Source organism: Pteronotus mesoamericanus, unplaced genomic scaffold (genome assembly GCF_021234165.1).
Source record: "Pteronotus mesoamericanus isolate MK-2021 breed Mesoamerican mustached bat unplaced genomic scaffold, CSHL_Meso_final contig_101, whole genome shotgun sequence".
Taxonomy (NCBI): domain Eukaryota; kingdom Metazoa; phylum Chordata; class Mammalia; order Chiroptera; family Mormoopidae; genus Pteronotus; species Pteronotus mesoamericanus.
In genome coordinates this window covers 6,925,797-6,944,966 of record NW_026555001.1, presented here as the reverse complement: position 1 = coordinate 6,944,966, position 19,170 = coordinate 6,925,797, and the positions used below count along the sequence as shown (strand labels likewise).

The following is a 19,170-nucleotide window of genomic DNA, read 5'->3' as shown; positions in this document are numbered from 1 at the left end:
GGAATAAACCTTTTCTACTCTGGTGGGACTGGCACTGGGGTTCTGAAGCCAGAGCTGGAGGGACACTGAAGAGTGATCTACCTTTCTTTCATTCAGGGTGATGAAGAGATTAAATCTGACATCTATACACTGTTTTTTCACATAGTCCAGCGCATCCCTGAATATCTGATACATCTGCAGGTAGGCATGGCTGGGCAAGTCCCCAAAGTGATTTTCAGGCTAAACTATTGTTTTTGGCTTCCAAGAAACACTATGAGGGGTCAGGAAGGAATAATTAATATTTCTAAGATATATTTAAATGATTTAGAGTGTTATGATTTCTCCATCCCCACCTTGTGGTGTGAACTAAAAGCTCAGTCTCTCAAAATGTTTGGATGTCTTATCTTCACTTACTGGCAATCTCCACCTCTGCTGATCCAGCGTCTTTCTATAGCAGCTCCTGCTAGACTCTGACTACCTGTTCACTCCCTTCCACCTTTGTTCTCTAGCCATCTGAATGTATCCCCTAGCCCCACTCCCCACCCTCATCCCTACCCCCAGTGTCTAAGAACTATGTAACCTGTCCATTGAACTGCTACCCTGACTACTTTCTTTTGGCTTGAGTGCAGGGGTTTACTAAATATTGCTTCCATCTTACATCACAGAAGCATGAAGAAACTGATGAGCTGACTTCTCCACACCATTTCCCCACAGATCTTGTCCACCTTGGAGGAAATAGAGTTGAGAGGGAGACTCACAAACACCCTTACCAGCCCCTCTTCTTCCCACCACCCACCTGTCCTGGTTTATTTGCAGACTGATCTAAGTAATTCAGTAAATGCATCTTAGAAATGCTTGGGATTTACCTCAGGGAGAAGTAGCCCAGTATCAACATCAAAAAGACTTTCAATAGTATGGCTTTAGATCTTAAAATCATTTTCTCACGATAATTATTTTATTTAATCCTTTCAACAGTCCCATGAAATGGGTATCATTACTTTTTTTTTTTTAAGACAAGGAAATGGAGAGACAAAGAAGTGAAGTAACTTGTCTAAGTTAACATACTTAATAGGTGAACAGAAATTTAGGACTGAAACCCAGGTCTTGCAAACAGTATGGTAAATAAGAGCCCTGGTTCTATTGGCTGACTTGAGTTCAGATCCTGGTTCTGCCACTAACTAGATGTGTGACTTAATGAAGATTAGTTAACTTTGCTGTATTCATTGATTTTCTTGTTGTTGTTGTTGTTTTAAAGATTTTATTTATTTTAGAGAGAGGGGAAGGGAAGGAGAAAGAGAGGGGGAGAAACATCAGTGTGTGGTTGCTTCTCATGTGTCCCCGACTGGGCACGTGGCCTGCAACCCAGGCCTGTGCCCTGACTGGGAATTGAACCAGTGACCTTTAAATTCACAGTCTGTCATTTGATCCACTGAGCCACACCGGCCAGAGCTGATTTTCTTGTTAAATGAAGGGCTTTTAATGAGGCTATGGTAAAAATTAAATGACAAAATATATGTAAAGGACTTAGTGCTTGGCAATGGGAAGTACTCAATAAGTGTTAGCTTTCCCAAATCCAGCTTGCATGCATGTTTACTACAGCTCAGTAGGCAATGTAATAGAAGGAACCACCAGGCAAGGATTGAGCATACATCCCTCTCCTTCTAGAGTGCCTTGATGCCTGACATTTTCACCATTGGTCTGACTCCTGTGGGTCATATAAGTATTGCTTATTGACAGTGATTGTTAAAATGGCTCCATTACCTCAGAGGTCTAATTAATAGATCCTTGCATTTTTTCAGATGGAATTATCTTATGTTCACATCCATCTCAAATAGGAGCAATAGTGACTATTATTTTCCCTTGGTGTGATGGACAAAGAAAACAGCAAGTTTGACTGTTCAGCTTATAATTAGATTGGCCGTATGTATTGCTGTTTTGGTTAAATGGCTACCAAATTCTCACAACAAATCAAGGCAAGGTGCAGAAGAGACGAAACAACTTTTCATTCTAACTATGCAATACTGCTTCCTCTTTTCCTTCATTCAGAACGTCCTGAAGTTCACAGAGCAGGAGCACCCCGACTATTACCTACTTCTGGTGTGTGTTCAGCGTCTTCGAGTATTTATCTCACACTACACCCTGCTGTTTCAATGCAATGAGGATTTGCTTATTCAGAAACGGAAAAAGCTCAAGAAGTAAGGTTCTGATGGTGCAGTCTAGAGGGTTGATCAAAGGCGTCTGAGAACAGGACACAGACAATGTGGGTGTCTGTAACAAGTAATCACATTATGTGTTAAGTGGCTAATATGCAGCAACAGGAAGTAGAAGAGAGAAAAGGAGGGAAGAGAGGTGGCCAAACTGGCTACAAGAGGGAGACACCTACTGCCTGGTGGAAGTTACCTTAGAAAAATCAGTCCTTTCACTCTAATGATTATACAGACCTCCTCATATCTCATGTTGACGACCACAAAAATAGTTGTTCCCCTAAACTCACCAGATTTAAAAATACAGTTTAAAGGCCAGAATGTGGTTTCTTTAACTCAGCAAATATTTATTGAGCACCTATTTGTGGGTATCAGGTACTGTTCTATGCACTGAAAATACTGCAATAAAAAATATAGACAAAAATCTTTGCCACATGGAGCTTACTTTGTAGACCTGGACAGCCAGTTAATAAATAAGTTAGATGCTGATAAGTGCTACGGATAAAAATAAAACAAATAATGGAGAGGATGATGGTTGAACAGATTTCATGCCAAGAAGAAACAGGAAGGGCTGATGAGGGGGAATCAGGCTTCAGAGAGAACAGAAGCAACCGATAGCAGAACTTCCTAATGACCTGGACTTCCTTCAATCTCATTACATACTAATAAGGAAAGCAAGGTCATTCTTATGGTTGCTTCAGACAAGAAAAAGGTGCTATCTCCCAAGCCAGCACTCCTCTAATGGAGGACATCTCCCCAAACCATCGCTTTTCCCCAAATTCAATTCAGGCAATTTATCAGTATCCCTACTCCTGCCCAACATGCAGCTTGCACACCTATTCTGTAACAGGCCTGAGAGTGAGAGAGAGAGAGAACCTCACAGCTGGGCTTCATCTGAGAAACACTGTCTCCCTATCTTTCTTGGCATAATCTGTGTATTCAGAAAGCCAGTTTCCCACTGTACACTCTGAGAATTATTACTTTCATTCTATTAGGTCATCCATGGCAAAACTGTACAAAGGGCTGGCTTCCCAGTGTGCAAATGCCGGGCAAGATGCTTCCCCCACTGCAGGCTCTGAGGCTGTCCGTGACAGTGGGATCCACTCCGAAGAGATGCTGCAACCCTACCCTTCCGCTCCAAGTTCTGGCCCTCCCATCACGTAAGCACCTGTTGCTGTGGAAAGGTTAATGACAATGTCTTTGGGTCCCAGACAGTCTGCATGGGGGAGCAAGCCAGACTGGATTAGGAGTATGACCAACAGAACTCCATCTCTCTTGCCCCATCAGGCTTCTATGTGACAGGCAAGCAGCTGACCCAATGCTTATATCCTAGCAGGGGTGTCCAACCGGCAGCCCGCGGGACGCCTGAGGCCCAGGATGGCTATGAATGTAACCCAACACAAAATCGTAAATTTACTTAAAAGCATTTTTTTGCTCATCAGTTTTCATTAGTGTTTTTGTATTTAATGTGTGGCCCAAGACTACTCTTCTTCTTCCACTGTGGCCCAGAAACGCCAGAAGGTTGGATACCCCTATTGGAAGGGCAGGCCTAGAGGCTCAACATTGCTCCCAACAACTTAGTTACTGCACATAACCACCCTCTATCTATAGCATGAGTGTTTTTGGGTTTGAACAATGATAGAGTGGAAGAGAGTGTCCTAAGAAGACAAGAAGGCATTTTGTAACCCCTCAAAAGGGCAGGAACCCACTTAAGTTCTCCAAAACATTTAATGGAGGGAAAGGGAATCCCACTCAGGGGGTCAGTGAAAAGTCTGGGCTCTGAGGATAAGAAATAGGTCTGAGGTGATCCAGAACGAACGTTGCTTAGCTCTTTCCAATTCTCCTTGAAGCTTCCTAAGAAGATGACTTCATAAGCTCTGTTCTTCACTTATAATAGTTTCTCTGAAAGCTGCTCTGGGCTGTGGATGGATTTGACAGCCTTTTAACATCTCTGCATACAACCCTCTAACACACTAAGCTGAATTCTCATTCAGCAAACTTCTTGATGGTATTTAAGAGTAATGATTAGACCATTTATGTATCTGGAACTCATTTTACCTCTGAAGGACAAGGATAGTCAACTTGGTTACTTATGGAACCAGGGCTTCTGGAAGGATAAGGGAAACCAAAACTCAAAATTCCAGATCCCCACTTTACCAAATATAGACAATTCTCACAAAAGTAATTTCTTACACTATAATTTCTCCTTTGGGTTTTATCCTTAAGCAAAATTTACAAGTCATAATGAGAAGCTACTATTCTTTCCTAAAATTATAATGAAGTCAGTTAGAGGTAAGCCATTGAGATTATTTCAATTTTTAATTACTGCAGTTTTTAAAATGCCAATTAGTATCATTGGAAGAAGCAACTGGTCACAAATGCAAAATAAATCTTGTTTCCTCCTTTTGTTCTCATCTCTTAAAACTGAGAACATTTATCAGCGAGAGACTGGAGTGGAAGTGTGGAGAGGCAGGCGGAAGGAATTCCACAATCATTCTGAAACCTATGAGACATTAACCTTTCTATAAGTAGAGCCAAGGATGCTTTTCTTTCTATAGAGAAGATCCTAGAAGTCCTGCAGGGAGAGAACTCAACACAGAAAAAAACAAAAACAAGAACAAAAAACCTTTCCTGGGTAGAGAGTGGGAGAGAGGTAGGGAGAGGAAGTAGATATTTACTTTGTGGATCACTTCAGCTCTTAAGACAATGATAAAGCTATTGTTCTTGAAGTGCAACAAATAGAGCCAAAAAAATGAAACCCCTAAGAGATTATACCCAGACTGAACAAGATGGCTGCCACTGCACTCTGTTGGGAAAATAGCCAGAAAACAACGTCCAAGTTAACAGAGAACTCAAGTCAGGTCCATATTCCATTTTACTGTTTCTTTTCACCTCTAAGTTTAACAGCCAAGTTTCATCTTAAGATCACCAGAGAAAGATATTCAATGTTGGCACTTACATGTGCATTTTTTATGCATATTTCAAAGTAGAATTAAATATGAATAAATAAACTAACAGAATAACCAGATTGGGTCAGTGTGTACTAGTCCACTCACATTTGCCTGGCAATTAAATTCCAGCAGAACCGGTAAGTCATATCCATTCAGTGGGTACGCCATCCTAGTATCCTATGTAAATTGTTATCCGTGAGAAGGAAAAAAAAAAAACCAACCCCACAAAATTGGGCATATTCAGAGCAAGAGCCTTTTCATTTTGGTAGTTTTTGTGGAAGTTTGAGACAACTTATATAGCATGTTTTATAGCCACAGGGAATTTTGTTTTAGCTTTTTATTAAAAAAAATTTCAAATGGACATAAAAGTAAAGTTTAGCGTGAACCCCATATACCATCATTCAGGTTCAACCGTTATCAACATCCTACCGTATCTACTTCACTTCGGAATTTGTTCTTATGCGTTAAGACCCATGAGTCGAACAAAAGTTGTTCCCACTATTCCGTATGACTCTGCTAGGGCTAGTGAGGAGAGAGAAGAGTTACCTTGGGGCCCTGATACATGGTGGGGAGGGATGATCATCCCTGGCCCAGGGGCCATCTGTACGCAGTGCCTGCTTGCTCAGACGGATACTTCGGGCATCCACCAGACAGACGTCCCTTATCACTCTTCCACTTGGGGTACCAGGGCTCGTAGGAACGCCTTAACCGGAGAGGCCTGTGGAGCTTGGCAGGTAACACATGCTGGTGCTTGGGAGGGGCAGAGAGAACTGGCAGTTTCGCGCTTCAGCAGCATCAGGCAGGAAGTGTGTTGCTCCTGGCCTCAGCTGCCTGGTGATGGGCCAGCACTAACACACCGTAAGCACTCCTCTTTTGTATTGTTTTCCCCTTTAAAGTCATCTGATGCCCCCAATGAAGAAAAGCCAACAACAGCAAAGCTTGATGGAGAGCATGCAGCCCGGGAAGCCCAGTGACTGGGAGATGGAGAGCAGGAAGCACGAGAGGCCCGAGAACCTCCTGGCGCCCGCGCAGTTTTGTGCCGCCGAGCAGGATGTGAAGGCGCTCGCCGGGCCCTTGCAGGCCATCCCGGAGATGGACTATGAGCCCTCGCCCGCCGAGCCCTCGTTGGGCAACGTGGAGCGCTCCCTGCGCGCCCCGGCCGAGCTCCTGCCCGACGGCCGCGGCTTCGTGCCCACAGCCTACGAGGAGTTTGAATATGGCGGCGAGATCTTCGCGCTGCCCGCGCCCTACGACGAGGAGCCCTTCCAGGCCCCAGCCCTCTTCGAGAACTGCTCGCCCGCCTCTTCCGAGTCCAGCTTGGACATATGCTTCCTCCGGCCTGTCAGCTTCGCCATGGAGGCCGAGCGGCCAGAGCACCCGCTACAACAGCTGCCCAAGAGCGCCACGTCGCCGGCGAGCAGCAGCGGCGCCTACAAGCTCGAGGCGGCGACGCAGGCGCACGGCAAGGCCAAGCCGCTGAGCCGCTCGCTCAAGGAGTTCCCGCGCGCGCCGCCCGCCGAGGGCGTGGCCCCGCGCCTCTACAGCACGCGCAGCAGCAGCGGCGGCCGCGCGCCGCTCAAGGCCGAGCGCGCCGCACAGCCGCATGGCCAAGCAGCCCTGGCTGCTGCTCGCGGCGCGCCCAGGGCCTACTTCCCCCAACAGAGGTCCCAAAGCGAAAAGCAGACGTATTTGGAAGTAAGGAGGGTAAAGTAAAACCGAACCCCAGGCCACAGCGCTGGCAGCCCCGGACCTAGATAGCCAGGAGCAACCTGGGCTCACCTAGCGTTGAGGGTGCCTTGCCAGATAGGGGTTTGGGCCAGGCCCACCGGCCTGTTATGGCAGATGCCAGGCTAAAGGCTTGTACGGACCTTCGTTGCCCGTGAAGGCGAGAGTTAGCGCCCATTCTGCAGTTGGCACTAAGACACAAGAGCACGACATACGTGTATGTATATGTATGACGGCAAAGAGATAGAACAGACGTTGACGAGGCTTACACCATCATCCCCACACCCACTGAAGCAGTTAGGGGTCTCCTCTGCCTTCCGGCTTAAGCTGTAGCACCTCAGGGTTGTACTTCACTTTCAAAGCACTGCAGGCAAGTCCCAGGCCTGTCTGTTTCTTCCCCTGCCTGTGTAGGGCACACCACCTGGTTTAAATGTTCAAGTATCCAACACTGTGCCAGCTTAGACTACCCCCTGATCCGCACCAACCTTGTGTGTAGCTGGGGAAGAAGCAAGTTGCCCTGTCTGTTGTGGACTCCCCGCGAAGTCCGTTGCAAAGCTGTTTATTTCCTATTGCTTTCCTTTTGACTGGAAAGCGGTGTCACGTGACTTGGCAGACTCTAGTGGGACAGGGACGACACAAAATAATTGTCAATTACTTTCTTTGGCTTCCCTGTCAATGTCTAGTATTTTGATGTCTGACCTCATTGCCCAAAGGTCTTGGGACAATCAAAGAGATCAGACCCTGGTCTTTAGTGTTCTAAGAAAGAAGACAGTATGCTTTATTGCAAAGAGCACCTGACTAGGTGTCAAGATTTCTGGGTTCTAGTCCTAGCTCTGCTGCCAAATAGTTTTGTGCTTTTGGACAATTCACTTGGCTTCTCTGTGCCTCCAGTTTTCTCATCTGTAAAATAAGACAATATATACCTTTCGTACCTCACAGCGTTGTTGTGAGGATCAGGCCAAGTGAAAGTTTGCAGATATACTTTGCAAAGTATGGAATGCTATACAAGTGCAAGATATTATCAAGATTGTGATTCCACAAAGAGATTTTCCTTAACTATTAAGATTTAGTTTCTATATAGTCCCTAAAAGCCTACTTCTCAAAATATGCTTTCTGGGCTAGTAGTGAATGCATTACCTGGGAGCTTGTTATAAATGTAGAATTTTGGCCCCACCCCAGACCTACTGAATCAGACTCTGCATTTTAGCAAGATTTCTAGATAATTCATATAAACATTAAGTCTAGCTGGGCAAGAGTATACTTTTAACCACTGGTTTTCAAAACCTATGTGCACAACTCCAGAGATTCTGGTTCAGAAAGTCTGGGTTGGGGGTCAGGGATCTATATTTTAAATAAAGCCCACAGCTGATCCTGTAGCCCCAGGACCACACGTTGAGAAACACCACACTAAGCCATCAAGCTGTTAGTCTGCATCGTTTAGTTATGAACCTTAGTAGAATATCAGAGAATCTCTAGATCTGTTACTACAACCCCAAGTTAAGGTCTCAAAGTCAAACCTGTATGTTTCTTGAAAAAAATTCATCCCCAACCTTTGCTTCTCTATCAGCAAGCAGTCATCCATCCAATTAATGAAACTTTCAGGGTGGTTTTTGTTTTGATTTCTTGGGTTCAAAATTAAGAATCTATTTTTAGTTGCTTTAAATTTTAGTCACCTCAAAGTAAATATTTTGTTCATATGAGATATAAATATATATGCACACTTATTTTATTTAGCACACCTCACACTTTAAAAGAAACTAGAGAGTTCACAAAAAATAGCACCTTATTCTTACTTTACATTCCAAATGCCATGGACTAAGAATTGTAAAAACTGTGTTAAAGGCATATTTGCGGGTTGGAAATATTAGTTGACATTAACTTCTAAACAGAACTGACCTCTCAAAAATTCCATTTTCATTTATGTCTAAAGTAGACAGTTAGGAACATTAGTTTAAAACTAGTAATACAATCAAAGAACTTCCTTGTTTTGTAAAAAGAGAAACATACCCAGAGATATGAAAGGACTGTCTCTAGTTTTCCAGCAAGATATTATTTGTGCCAGAATAAGAAGTTAATCTCCATATTCTTTTAACATTTGCCAATTTTTTAAATTTCCTGATCTCTAACTATTTTATATCATGTAGGATTATGATATAGACGCTAGACTCTTTGCCTTGATACATAGAAAGTATTTCTACACTCAGCAGAAAATTTTCCTCCTTTCAACTACTGATTTCTTAATTAGCCTAGGTTTGCTTTAGTTGGAATAGGGTACCCACCCTTAGTCTTTGGGGGTGGAAGAGGAAAGTGACAGAGTTAAGAAAAAATTGTCCCACAGTCAGGATAGATATTAACTTTGGAAAGGAGTGAAAAAACACCCCCCCTTTTTTTTTTGTATTTTCAGGAGATGCATTTAGAAGACACCACCAGATTCTGTCCAAAGGAAGAAAGAGAAAGTGAACAAACATCTTTCAGCGATCAAAACCCCAGGCAAGACCAGAAAGGGGGCTTTCGCAGCTCCTTCCGCAAGCTCTTTAAAAAGAAGTGAGTAGCTCTTAGACAAGACAGCATTGTAACTCCTTTCCCTTTGGGCTAAGTCTTGAGGTTTTAATAGTACTAAGTGTCAAGTAGCCTGGTTTCCACACAACTGCTTCAAGCTCAGTGCCTGCACCCAGTAGCCACGACTCTTGCCAGGCGAAGATGTTTCTCATTGTAATCTCCTAGAGTAAAAACAAACTCAGCTCTGTCCTCTGCCTCTTCTATCTTTTAGCCCTACTTCCTAGTTCCCAAAGTCATGTGTCCTGAGCGGAGTGAGCAGAGGAGGTCCCCTGGGAAATGAGCTGGTGACAATGAAATTCCTTTTAGATTGGGAGAAGTGGGGTCCACTATGGGAGTTAGGCGTAATGGAAGGTTTTCTAAGGCATCTCAGCACTTCTGCCTGTAGAGGCCAATACTTGTCCCAGGAATTAGTGTCTTCCCTGGCAGAAATAATTGAATGGATTTGGCTTGGGCCCTAGTTCAAATATCACTTTAATGGAGTTTCCACGCTCCATAGGAGGCAAAAACAAGCCGTTTTTCTTCTGTGGTCCATCTAAGTCCTTGTTGTATGAAATCACCCACCAGGCATTTTAGCCAGCATTTGCCAGCACTGTCTTCCCCCAGCATGGAATGTAAGGACCAGAGAACTGAACATTAGCGTTTGCCCATAGAGTGATTCTCCGGTCCAGCCATTGCCCCGCTGAGAGACCGCACCGTGTCTCCACTGGTCCTCAAGCCTATTTCCTTGCTACTCAGTTTCTCTTGGTAACGGAGGCTCTTGCAGTCAGTTTTAAACAGTAAGTCTTCATATTTTAGTGGATGGAAAATTTAAACAAAGACACTATTGCTGCCTTTGGAGAGTTTCTAATAAGTGAGGAAGCACAGAGAAATCTCGTTCTCCTTGAAGGCAGAGATTCCTGGTTGATTTAGATAACGGCCTTGAGGGAAGAATTGGGGCCAGGTCTGGAGTGAGGACTTCCTTGATCGTTTGTCTAATTTTTTCATGGGGAGGGTGATACTGAGATTAGTGGATCTCTGAGTGTTGGCCCCTGCTTGTTGTTATTGGAAGAAGGAGAACTAGGAAGGAAGAGACACATACTGCAATCAGAAATAGCCCTGTTCTACGAAGTCCCCTTTCCGTTTTGCTAAGGCAGGCCCACGCATGCATGTGTGACTTTTGCCAGATCCCCTATATTTACAGTGAGGAGTTAAGAATTGTCTCTCTCTCTAGGATCATAGATTAGATCTTTCCTGACCCAGTGCCTACCTCTGCCAAGTTTGGCAGGGGTGGAGAGACCTGGAAGCAGACAGCTCTCCAGCTTGAATTTGGGATTTAAGTTCCTAAACTCTTCCGAGGACTCCAAATTCCTAAGGGCACTAAGTGAGCCTTTTTTTTTTTTTTAAACCACAGTATTTCTAAAATAAACAGCCACTTTTTGCCCGCTGCCATTTAAAATGACTGGGTACTGTCTATTGGAAGGTAATGAGTCCCAGATCCACCACTGGTTGCTTTACAATTTCCCGTATTTCCGAGAGCTGTAAGAAAATGCTCTGCCAGTTACCTGAGGCAGAGGGAGTGGACTTGTCCTCTCTGTGTCCAGGGGGCCGAACTAGGAGCGACGGGTGAGAGGACGAACTTTCTAAAAATGCAGCTGCCTCCAATTGGAGTGGGCTGCCTCCTGAGGGAGTGGGTTTTCTTTAGTAGAAGCTAGAGGACCCTGGTCAGGGATGCTATGACAGGGATTCCCACGCTGGGTGAGACATTGTCCAAGATCATCACCTGAGTCCTTTTTAGTGCTGAGGTTTGCCTTATCTGTATTTTGACTTCATTGTAGATCATCTGAGTAATCACGTCTTTTTATCATCTGAAACAAGAAATTAATGTGGCCTTGACACCCATAATTTTAAAGACTCAGCATGTGGAAGATCAGATTTTATCTTTGTATAGCCCCGCACATGCCCTGGCACAATGCTGAGGACTTGCTGTGTGGACTCTCCAAATTGATGTAGTTAATTGCTCTTGCAGCTTTTTGGGATCCTTCTTAGAGGGCCACGTGGATGCCCTTAGTGCTCTTATCCTTTCTCTTAGATCAGCCCCCCCTGGCACCAACATACTGCTGCCACCATTCCTTTGTATTTAAAACCTGAGGTGTTATATGAAAGGCTGTTCCCTCTGGCAGGCGTTCCTGGTTTTTACGTCTGGTGTAGGACTAGGAACACTGTCGGGATGCTTGCTTATTGCCTTGTGTCCAGGGTGCCATGGTGGGAACTTCAGGGACTTGGCATAGGATCAAGAAACAGCTTGAGTAGCTTTTCCTATTTTCCTCCAAAAACCATGGAAAGTTTGTTTCACTATGCGAAGGTAAAGAGGAAGGGCAGAGAAGCCCCAATGTAGCACAGACAGGTCAGTGGCTCTTAGATGGCAACTCACTATTCTTCTCATTGATTAAGCACTCTTTCTTGTATGCATGTACTTTGTGAAACACTCCTATAGGAATCATGAATGACGTAGTCCCAGGTGTTATGCAGAAACTTTATGTAGGAGCTATTAAGGAGGACTCTGAAGTTAGGCCTGTGGACAGGTAGAGGGAGGACCAGAAAGAGACATTCAGCTCATCCTCTGTGTTGTTGGGAGGTCGGGCTGGCAGCAAGCCCTGTGACCTGGACATGGTTGATCCTGGGTACTGGAGCCATGCCAGAGCCTGGCCTCAGAGGTCCAAAATGGACCAGAGCCAGAAAAGCCGCCTGTGTCACACCTGGGGCTCACTGCCTGCTTACACCGCAGCCCTCAGGAGGCTCATTCCTGTCTACACTGACACACTTTTTGTATCCATAGGGGCTTGTTTGGCTGGTGGCCCCACACACCCAGAATGCTGCTTCGGGATGAAGCTAGGCATGGAGCCAGATGCAACAGAAAACCTGGGAAAGGGTTCTCTTCCCTCTGAGGCTGGGAGGGCCGAAGGCTCTTACCCACAAGGATTCAAAAGGGAGAGTCAAGCTGAAATCTTAAAAAAAAAAAAATTCTGAAAAATACCCAAGATATTTGGGGAAAATGATGATGCTCTGTTTCTGTCTCAGGCACATTTGTCCTGGGTAGATAGATACCAGGTCATTTGTCTCTGAAAGCTGCCCAGAATTGACCAGAATAAAGACTACATGTGTTAAAGTTTGAAAGTGTTAAGTGACTTTAAAAATTTTAAATGAGGATTCTTAGAAGCCAGGAACAGACCTAATGTGATTGGCTGATGCTGGACTGAATCCTAATTCTGCTGGCTGTGAGCAGGACGGAAGGCAAACTAGCCCATTCTGGAAGGATCTATATGGGGACTGTCAAAGACTTGAATGTAGACCATCCTGAAATCTGAAGCAAATGTTACTTTATCTTTATACGTAAATCTTGCACTTAGGTTAATAAGTATTCTTGGTTGGGGGTGTGGCATAGGGGAAGAGGATTATGTAAGATAGTCCAGGGATAGGGAATGTAAATGCTCTTCCTTTTTATCCTCCCATCTGGGAGGAGTGGAAGATGAAGAACAAGGCTTCCAAATGAGTAATTCTACTCCCTCTCCCATTCTGTTCCTCTTTAGCCCTTTATACAATAACTTATATACCTCAGAATACCTCCTTCTTGGTCATTACCCTCCCTCCACCAGTCACATCAAAATCTCTCTATTTTCTTAATCACACAGAGAGAGACAGAGAGTACTTCTATAGGGCCCTGTATAAGCGAGTACCAGCGAATCCTCTGCTTCTGGTGTCTATCTGCTTTTTGCATTTGCCTGGCCGTGGCTGTGGGACAGACCTTGTAACAGAAAGCAGGACTACTCAAGAGTCAGTTGACAGTTTCACCTTCACCTTTTCTTTATCTCCTAAAACCTATCTCAAGTCCTTCCCACATTCATACTTACTTTGGGGTTCTCATGTCCCATTTTATTTGCCTACATAACTTTAAATTTGAAGGAGATGGTTGAAAGGATGACATTTGAGATTGCTCAAACCTGAGGTTGCTCAAACCTGAGGTTGTGAGTGTTTCTCAATAGGTCACTGGATAGCAATCACTAAGTTAAGGGTTTTCAGTGTACTAGGTTCTGTCTAGCCCAAAAGAAGTAAATGAAACAGTTGCAGTCCATTAAGAGTTTACAATCCAAATGTAAGGGTAACCTAGCTGCAAGGTTTAGAACATCATAAGCACTCAACAAATATGTAGTAAATGAATGCTCACTTGTCAACCACCTTGTTGATTACTAGGGCCCAATAATTTGGCTGACAGGATGGATGTTCCCCTGCTTACTTCTCCAGGTGCATGTCTCCTAAGGCTTTCAAAGTGGATTAGCTTCCCAATCAGAAAACTAGCCCTTACTTAGGTCCAAATGGTTCTGTGCATTGGATTCTACCCCTCCTTCATCCCCCAGCTACAGACAAATTTTCAACGTTTATTTGTAGCAAATTTATACTTGTATGACCTATCCAACTTATTTTCTTTGTCTCTGTCAATGGAGTGGAATGAAAGTTAGCAACAGGGCTTCCCATAAAACACTTGGGTGGTTATGCGTCAGTGCACACTGGCAGCCTTGTCTCCTTACCCAGCAAGTGTTTGCCTGCCCATCTCTTCCGTGTCTGCTCGGATCTGCCCTGCGGTCAACCACAATGACCCCAGAAACTCAAAAGCTATTTCTTTTTTATAGAGAAAGGGAATAAATAAACTGGCCCTTTCTATTAATTCTGCAGGTGATTTCCTAGTAGTTCAGATATGCATCATTTCAGAGCCTAAGAGCCACACCTTTGCAAGTGTCCAACTGTCGAAGTGGCCATATAACATGTAAGCATTATAGAGGTCAGTTAAAATTATCTTAAAATGATACAAATGAGCTTTCAGTCATGGCTAAAGTGTATGCTAGATTTTGAAAAGGATTAGCGAGTCAGCCATTAGTTAATTAATAGTTAGTTAATATCAAGAAACACAGAGAAATTCACATACCTGTAGGCACACAGAGGTTGTATATGAGAAGAGCAATTCAAAAAGAAAAAAACTAAGTTGAGTTTGTGGACTTTGAAAACTAGACAGGGCGATTTTGGCATTTGTTTCAGAAATGGGAACGCAGCTGGTGAAGATTTCTGTGGTCCTTGGGGCTGGTGGTGACAGCAAAGCTTTCCCATTTCCAGGTAAACACTAAATAGTTGCATGTTGGAACCATCAAAGTATGACGTGTTGGGTTTTGGAGAGATCAGATGTAGCTACGAGGGGAAGTGTGAGGTAAAGATTTTAAGTTTTGACTAATGACTTTCTGGTGGTTAGAAACTGCCATGTGGGGGAACAATTCAGAAGAAATGGCAGCCCGATTCAAGTCTTGCTCCCTACTTCCTGCCCTCGAAACTGCAAGCATTCCTAGTCTTCTGGATAACGGGCGATATGAGGAAAGAATGAAAGGGTCAAAGATAAATCTTCCTACCATTTTGGGTACAACTGTACTAATTAGGGATGACTTGAATTGGAGGAAGATGGGAGTTATGAGAGTTGAGAGAAGGCCTGGAATTCTGCTATGGTGGGCTTGTGGAGGCTGTTTCAAGGCAGAGTTCCAAGGGGGGGCTTCTGAGAAGGAAGAGGACTTTCACCCCACCCAGATACCATCTTATCTGATAAGTGCCCAGATGTACTGGGGTTGAGACATAGAACAGCTTTTCTTCTATGCACTGGAATGTGGTAGAAAAGTGCTCCTTACAGACCAGAAGTAGAGAGCATGCTGGGCAGCCATGGCTTCATCTGTGATACCAAATATCAGGGTGAAAAGTAAAAAAATCTAGTCAGTCATCAAGTTTCCAGACATTAGGATTTTAGTCTTTGCGTGGATGCAACTCGTTTCCTTTAATAATATAAAAAAAGATGTTTGAATTCTGCCCAATTAACTCAGTAAATGATAGAGTCATAACTAACTTATCTAATAACAACAATGAGGACTCCAGTGAGAGTGGAAAAATGTATTCTCCTCCGTGGATAGCGGAAGCATGCCTGACTCCGCCTCCACATGCGGAGAGCTTGTTTAGTTGTACAGGAGCTTTGGACAAAGAACTCCAAGTCTGACATCACTTTCATACATCCTGCATGAGGTCTTTTGATATTGGTTCTTAGTCACTGGGCTAGTTTTACCCATTCTAGCTCAGGGTTGAAGCTAGCCAAAGGGTCCCAGCCTAGCTTGTCAAAGGTTATTTCCAGAAAGCCTCCTCCCTTCAGGGACCTCTGACATGAACAAACTGGAGAAGGTGCAGAGCTGGAATGGATTACCCAACTGGCTTAACCAAGATAAAGGAAGAATGCACCCTGGACTGGGGAATCAACGGGACTGATCTGAGTTGTTGACTATCGATTGGGCTTGGTCTCCTTTGCGGTGGTTGAGATTACAGAATCTCATCAATCTGATTACTGTATTAATTCTGCATTCTACTAAATGTAGCATATATGTGTGGTTGGCTTCAATAAATCTTTCATTTAAAAATGAAAACAAGCAAAAGCAAGAGTTTGTAATGTAATGCCCAAGTTCAGTAAAGGCCTTTGATAACCTTGGTTGAGAATGATGGATTCAATCCATTTTAATTTAAGGGCCTTGGTAATTTGTGGAGTAGTTACAGGACTTGGTTGAATCAAAAAATAGGGTTTCTTGAATTTTCTGAGCTTTGTTCCCCTTTTACAGTGTTATTTCACACTATCTTACACTGACATACACAGTTGTTACAATTGTCCCCATAAAGCACTAGAAAGATATTCTCTTTATGTTCTCTGTAAATCTTAGTTACACTTGTCCTGAGTCATGAAATTCAGGGGAAGTAGAAATTATATCAAAGCTAGCAAGTTAACTGTTTTACAAATGCAAAACAAATTTGGGTAGATAAAATATTTGAAAACAATTAAAACCAAATCAACCTGTACTTTATCTGTGTGCTGAGATTTTAGGTCCAGTGGATCAGAATACAGGGAAAAAACTAATGAGAATCCCTCAATGGATCCTTCACCCACCAAACAAGATTTCTTCAGAAACCGACTTGCTCTTGCAAATGACCTTGACCAAGGAACAGCTGTGTAAAACATACTTAAAGTTGTATTGTCAAGTGGTAAGACGAGGATAAAAAACTTGTATATATTTGTGTAGGAATATATATATATATATATATTGATGTATAAATCCCTGAGGAAAACTAATATAAGTACTTACATATGAAACTAAATCAACATACTAACAAGACATTGAAGAGATAAAGATTAGTCTATGATTGAGAGCTGGCTTTTGAACCTCAACACTTGGGAAAGGGAAATGAAGACTTTTCACAGCATTACAGAAAAACACAGTAAATTTGGAGGGAAATAAATGTTTGTAAGATCAAAAACTTCCACCTTGAAGTCATTGTCCCAGTATAACGTTCGCTTGTTCATAGTTAACATGGATATGAATTTTATGCTTCCTAGACACTTAGCTTATAATTCATCCCAACATTCTTAGACTAACATACACTATGTTAGGAGCCAGTTTTGTCTTGCCATTAGTCTTTCAAAAACTCCAAGGCAATACCTAACATTCCTAAGGCAAAGGATCAATTAACAGAATTGTACTTTACATGCTGCATCTCTGACTTTTGGAGATTTTATACCATGATACAAAAGGTTCAAATCTTAAAGACACATTGACCTCCAAACAGGAAGAGAAACTTGAGAATAGTATTTCTCTTGTTTTATGATTCTGAAAATCAGTACAGGGAACAATGATTTCTCTAGAAAGTGGGAGGCCAAAGAAACATTTTTCTTTTGTGTGGGTTTTGCTGCAGATGTGAACAGTCCAGAGTCTCTGTTTTACTGAGTACTAACTCACTCACGATTAGAGATCCCCTAGTGATCTGAGTGTTACATACACTCATGACAGGTGGGTGGGTTGGCGGGGGATACTGATTTAGCCACATCCTCTTAAAAGACTTTCTTTAGTCTGGAAAGAAGGTGGCAATAATGTCAGTGTGTTAATGGTTACATACAGTGGTTGCTACAAGCACAAGGTCAGAATGAAAGCTTAGGCCTGGCAGTACATTGTTCTGTTTTCTATAACTAAGTTGTAAAGAAACAGAGTTCTTAGAGCTCTGACAAGGATCATTGCAATGAGGCTTGCCTGGATACAGGGTAATAAAATGTGCTCTATTTCCACATATATGTCTAAGATGGTCTACGTCCTTGACATGCCCCAAACATCAGAATCATAATAGGAAAACAAAATGAGGTTTGAACAATTTGTCTCCATTCCAAAGGCAGTTGTTTCTAATAAATTAGGGGCATTTGGTTACTGTTTATTAAAAATCTTGGCATCCATAAACTTATTTCTTCAGAGAATGTTCCTCTAGTAACATTTGATCAAACACTGTTTGATCAAATAGGGGAAGTTTCACTTTTAAGTGTTAACAAGTTTTCTTCTACTCATCTGATGACTAAGGAACTCATTCATTAGCATTTTGAACAACAGGTGGTCTGGAACACTAAAGGATGGCTGCCAAGTTGTGAGGATTTCCAATATTTAAGTTTAAGTCAAGCTTTCCATTTTCCTGAAATTAGCAAACTCCTTGGAAATTAGATTTCTCTCTATTACCCTCACAAAGTAGTTTTGGGGGCAGTGCTTGATGGAGACCTATGTATTCTGAGGGAAAAACAGAAACTGATGTGTGACACGAGGCTCGATTTTTGAACATCATAAGAACATAAGGGTGTGATTTAGGTAAGGCTGAAAATATTGTCTTGGAAAGTTGTTAGATGTTCAAAGATTTTTGTACCTAAACCAAATAACTTGTTTTCCAAAATTTATTGTTGTTTTTGAAGAGCTTAGTGCATAATCTTTGATAATTCATCTAAACTTGTTATCTATAAAAGAGATTTTTATTCCTTCTTCTTTCCTCATTCCCTTGAGATCTAGTAGCAGTAAATGCCCTTAGTTCTAAGCAAGAAAATGGGATATGTTGTTTCTTCCTCACGTATATAAACCTCTTCATGTAAAGATAGGGGATCCACTGTAAAAGACTATGGCTGGATACCACCTTTGTTTCTAAGTGGGGTTTTATGTTATTTTTTAGATTTTATTTATTTATTTAGAGAGCGGGAAGGGAGGGAGAAAGAGAGGGAGAGAGACACCAATGTATGACATCAATCCATTGTCTCCTGCATGCCCGCAACTGGGGGCCTGGCCTGCAATCCAGGCGTGTGCCCTGACTGGGAATTGAACCAGCAACCCCTTGGTTTGCAGGCGGTCACTCAGTCCACTAAGCCACACCAGCCAGGGCCTAAGTGGATTGTTTCCACTTAGCACTTGATACATCTCCTTTCTTCATTATCACATTTTCCTTTTCAACTGAGCATGACCCTTCAGCACACAAACATGCTCTTCTTTCTCCCATATTTTTAAGCATAAGAAATCTTCTCTTGACTATTCTCTGCTTGCTTTTATAGTAAAACTTGAATGAAGAAACTGCTCCAGTTCCTCCCCTCCCATTCTGTATTAAACTCTCTAGGCCCACACCACTCCCAATGGCTCATCAGTGACTTTCACTTTGCTTAAAGAATGGTCTGTTCTCAATCATCTGCCTTTCCCTAACAAATAGCATTTGACATGCTGATCACTTCCTCCTGATATTTGTTTACTAGACCTCAAGGACACAACATACTCCTGGTTCCATCTTTCTGCCTTGGCAGCTGCTTCTTGGTCTATTTGCTAGCTCCTCCTTTCTCTGCCCTCTCTTAATGTTAGAGTGCCCCA

General features: G+C 42.9%; 1 protein-coding gene across 6 annotated transcripts in view; it reads left to right on the top strand.

The window, feature by feature from the left end:
* Nucleotides 1-18,177, top strand: part of ARHGEF33 (Rho guanine nucleotide exchange factor 33) — a 76,096-nt gene extending 57,919 nt beyond the window's left edge. For 2 of the 6 annotated variants that reach the window (XM_054567593.1, XM_054567591.1), the window contains 6 exons: nucleotides 97-180; nucleotides 2,026-2,174; nucleotides 3,179-3,343; nucleotides 6,031-6,838; nucleotides 9,264-9,403; nucleotides 16,344-18,177. In XM_054567593.1, coding sequence (XP_054423568.1) covers nucleotides 97-180; nucleotides 2,026-2,174; nucleotides 3,179-3,343; nucleotides 6,031-6,838; nucleotides 9,264-9,403; nucleotides 16,344-16,473 — 1,476 coding nt within the window. In that variant the 3' untranslated portion in view covers nucleotides 16,474-18,177. Of the gene's footprint in view, nucleotides 1-96; nucleotides 181-2,025; nucleotides 2,175-3,178; nucleotides 3,344-6,030; nucleotides 6,839-9,263; nucleotides 9,404-14,485; nucleotides 15,856-16,343 lie in introns of those variants that run through there. The other 4 variants (XM_054567604.1, XM_054567601.1, XM_054567610.1 and 1 more) reach the window with 4 other exon arrangements.
* The last annotated feature ends 993 nt before the right edge of the window (nucleotides 18,178-19,170 follow it).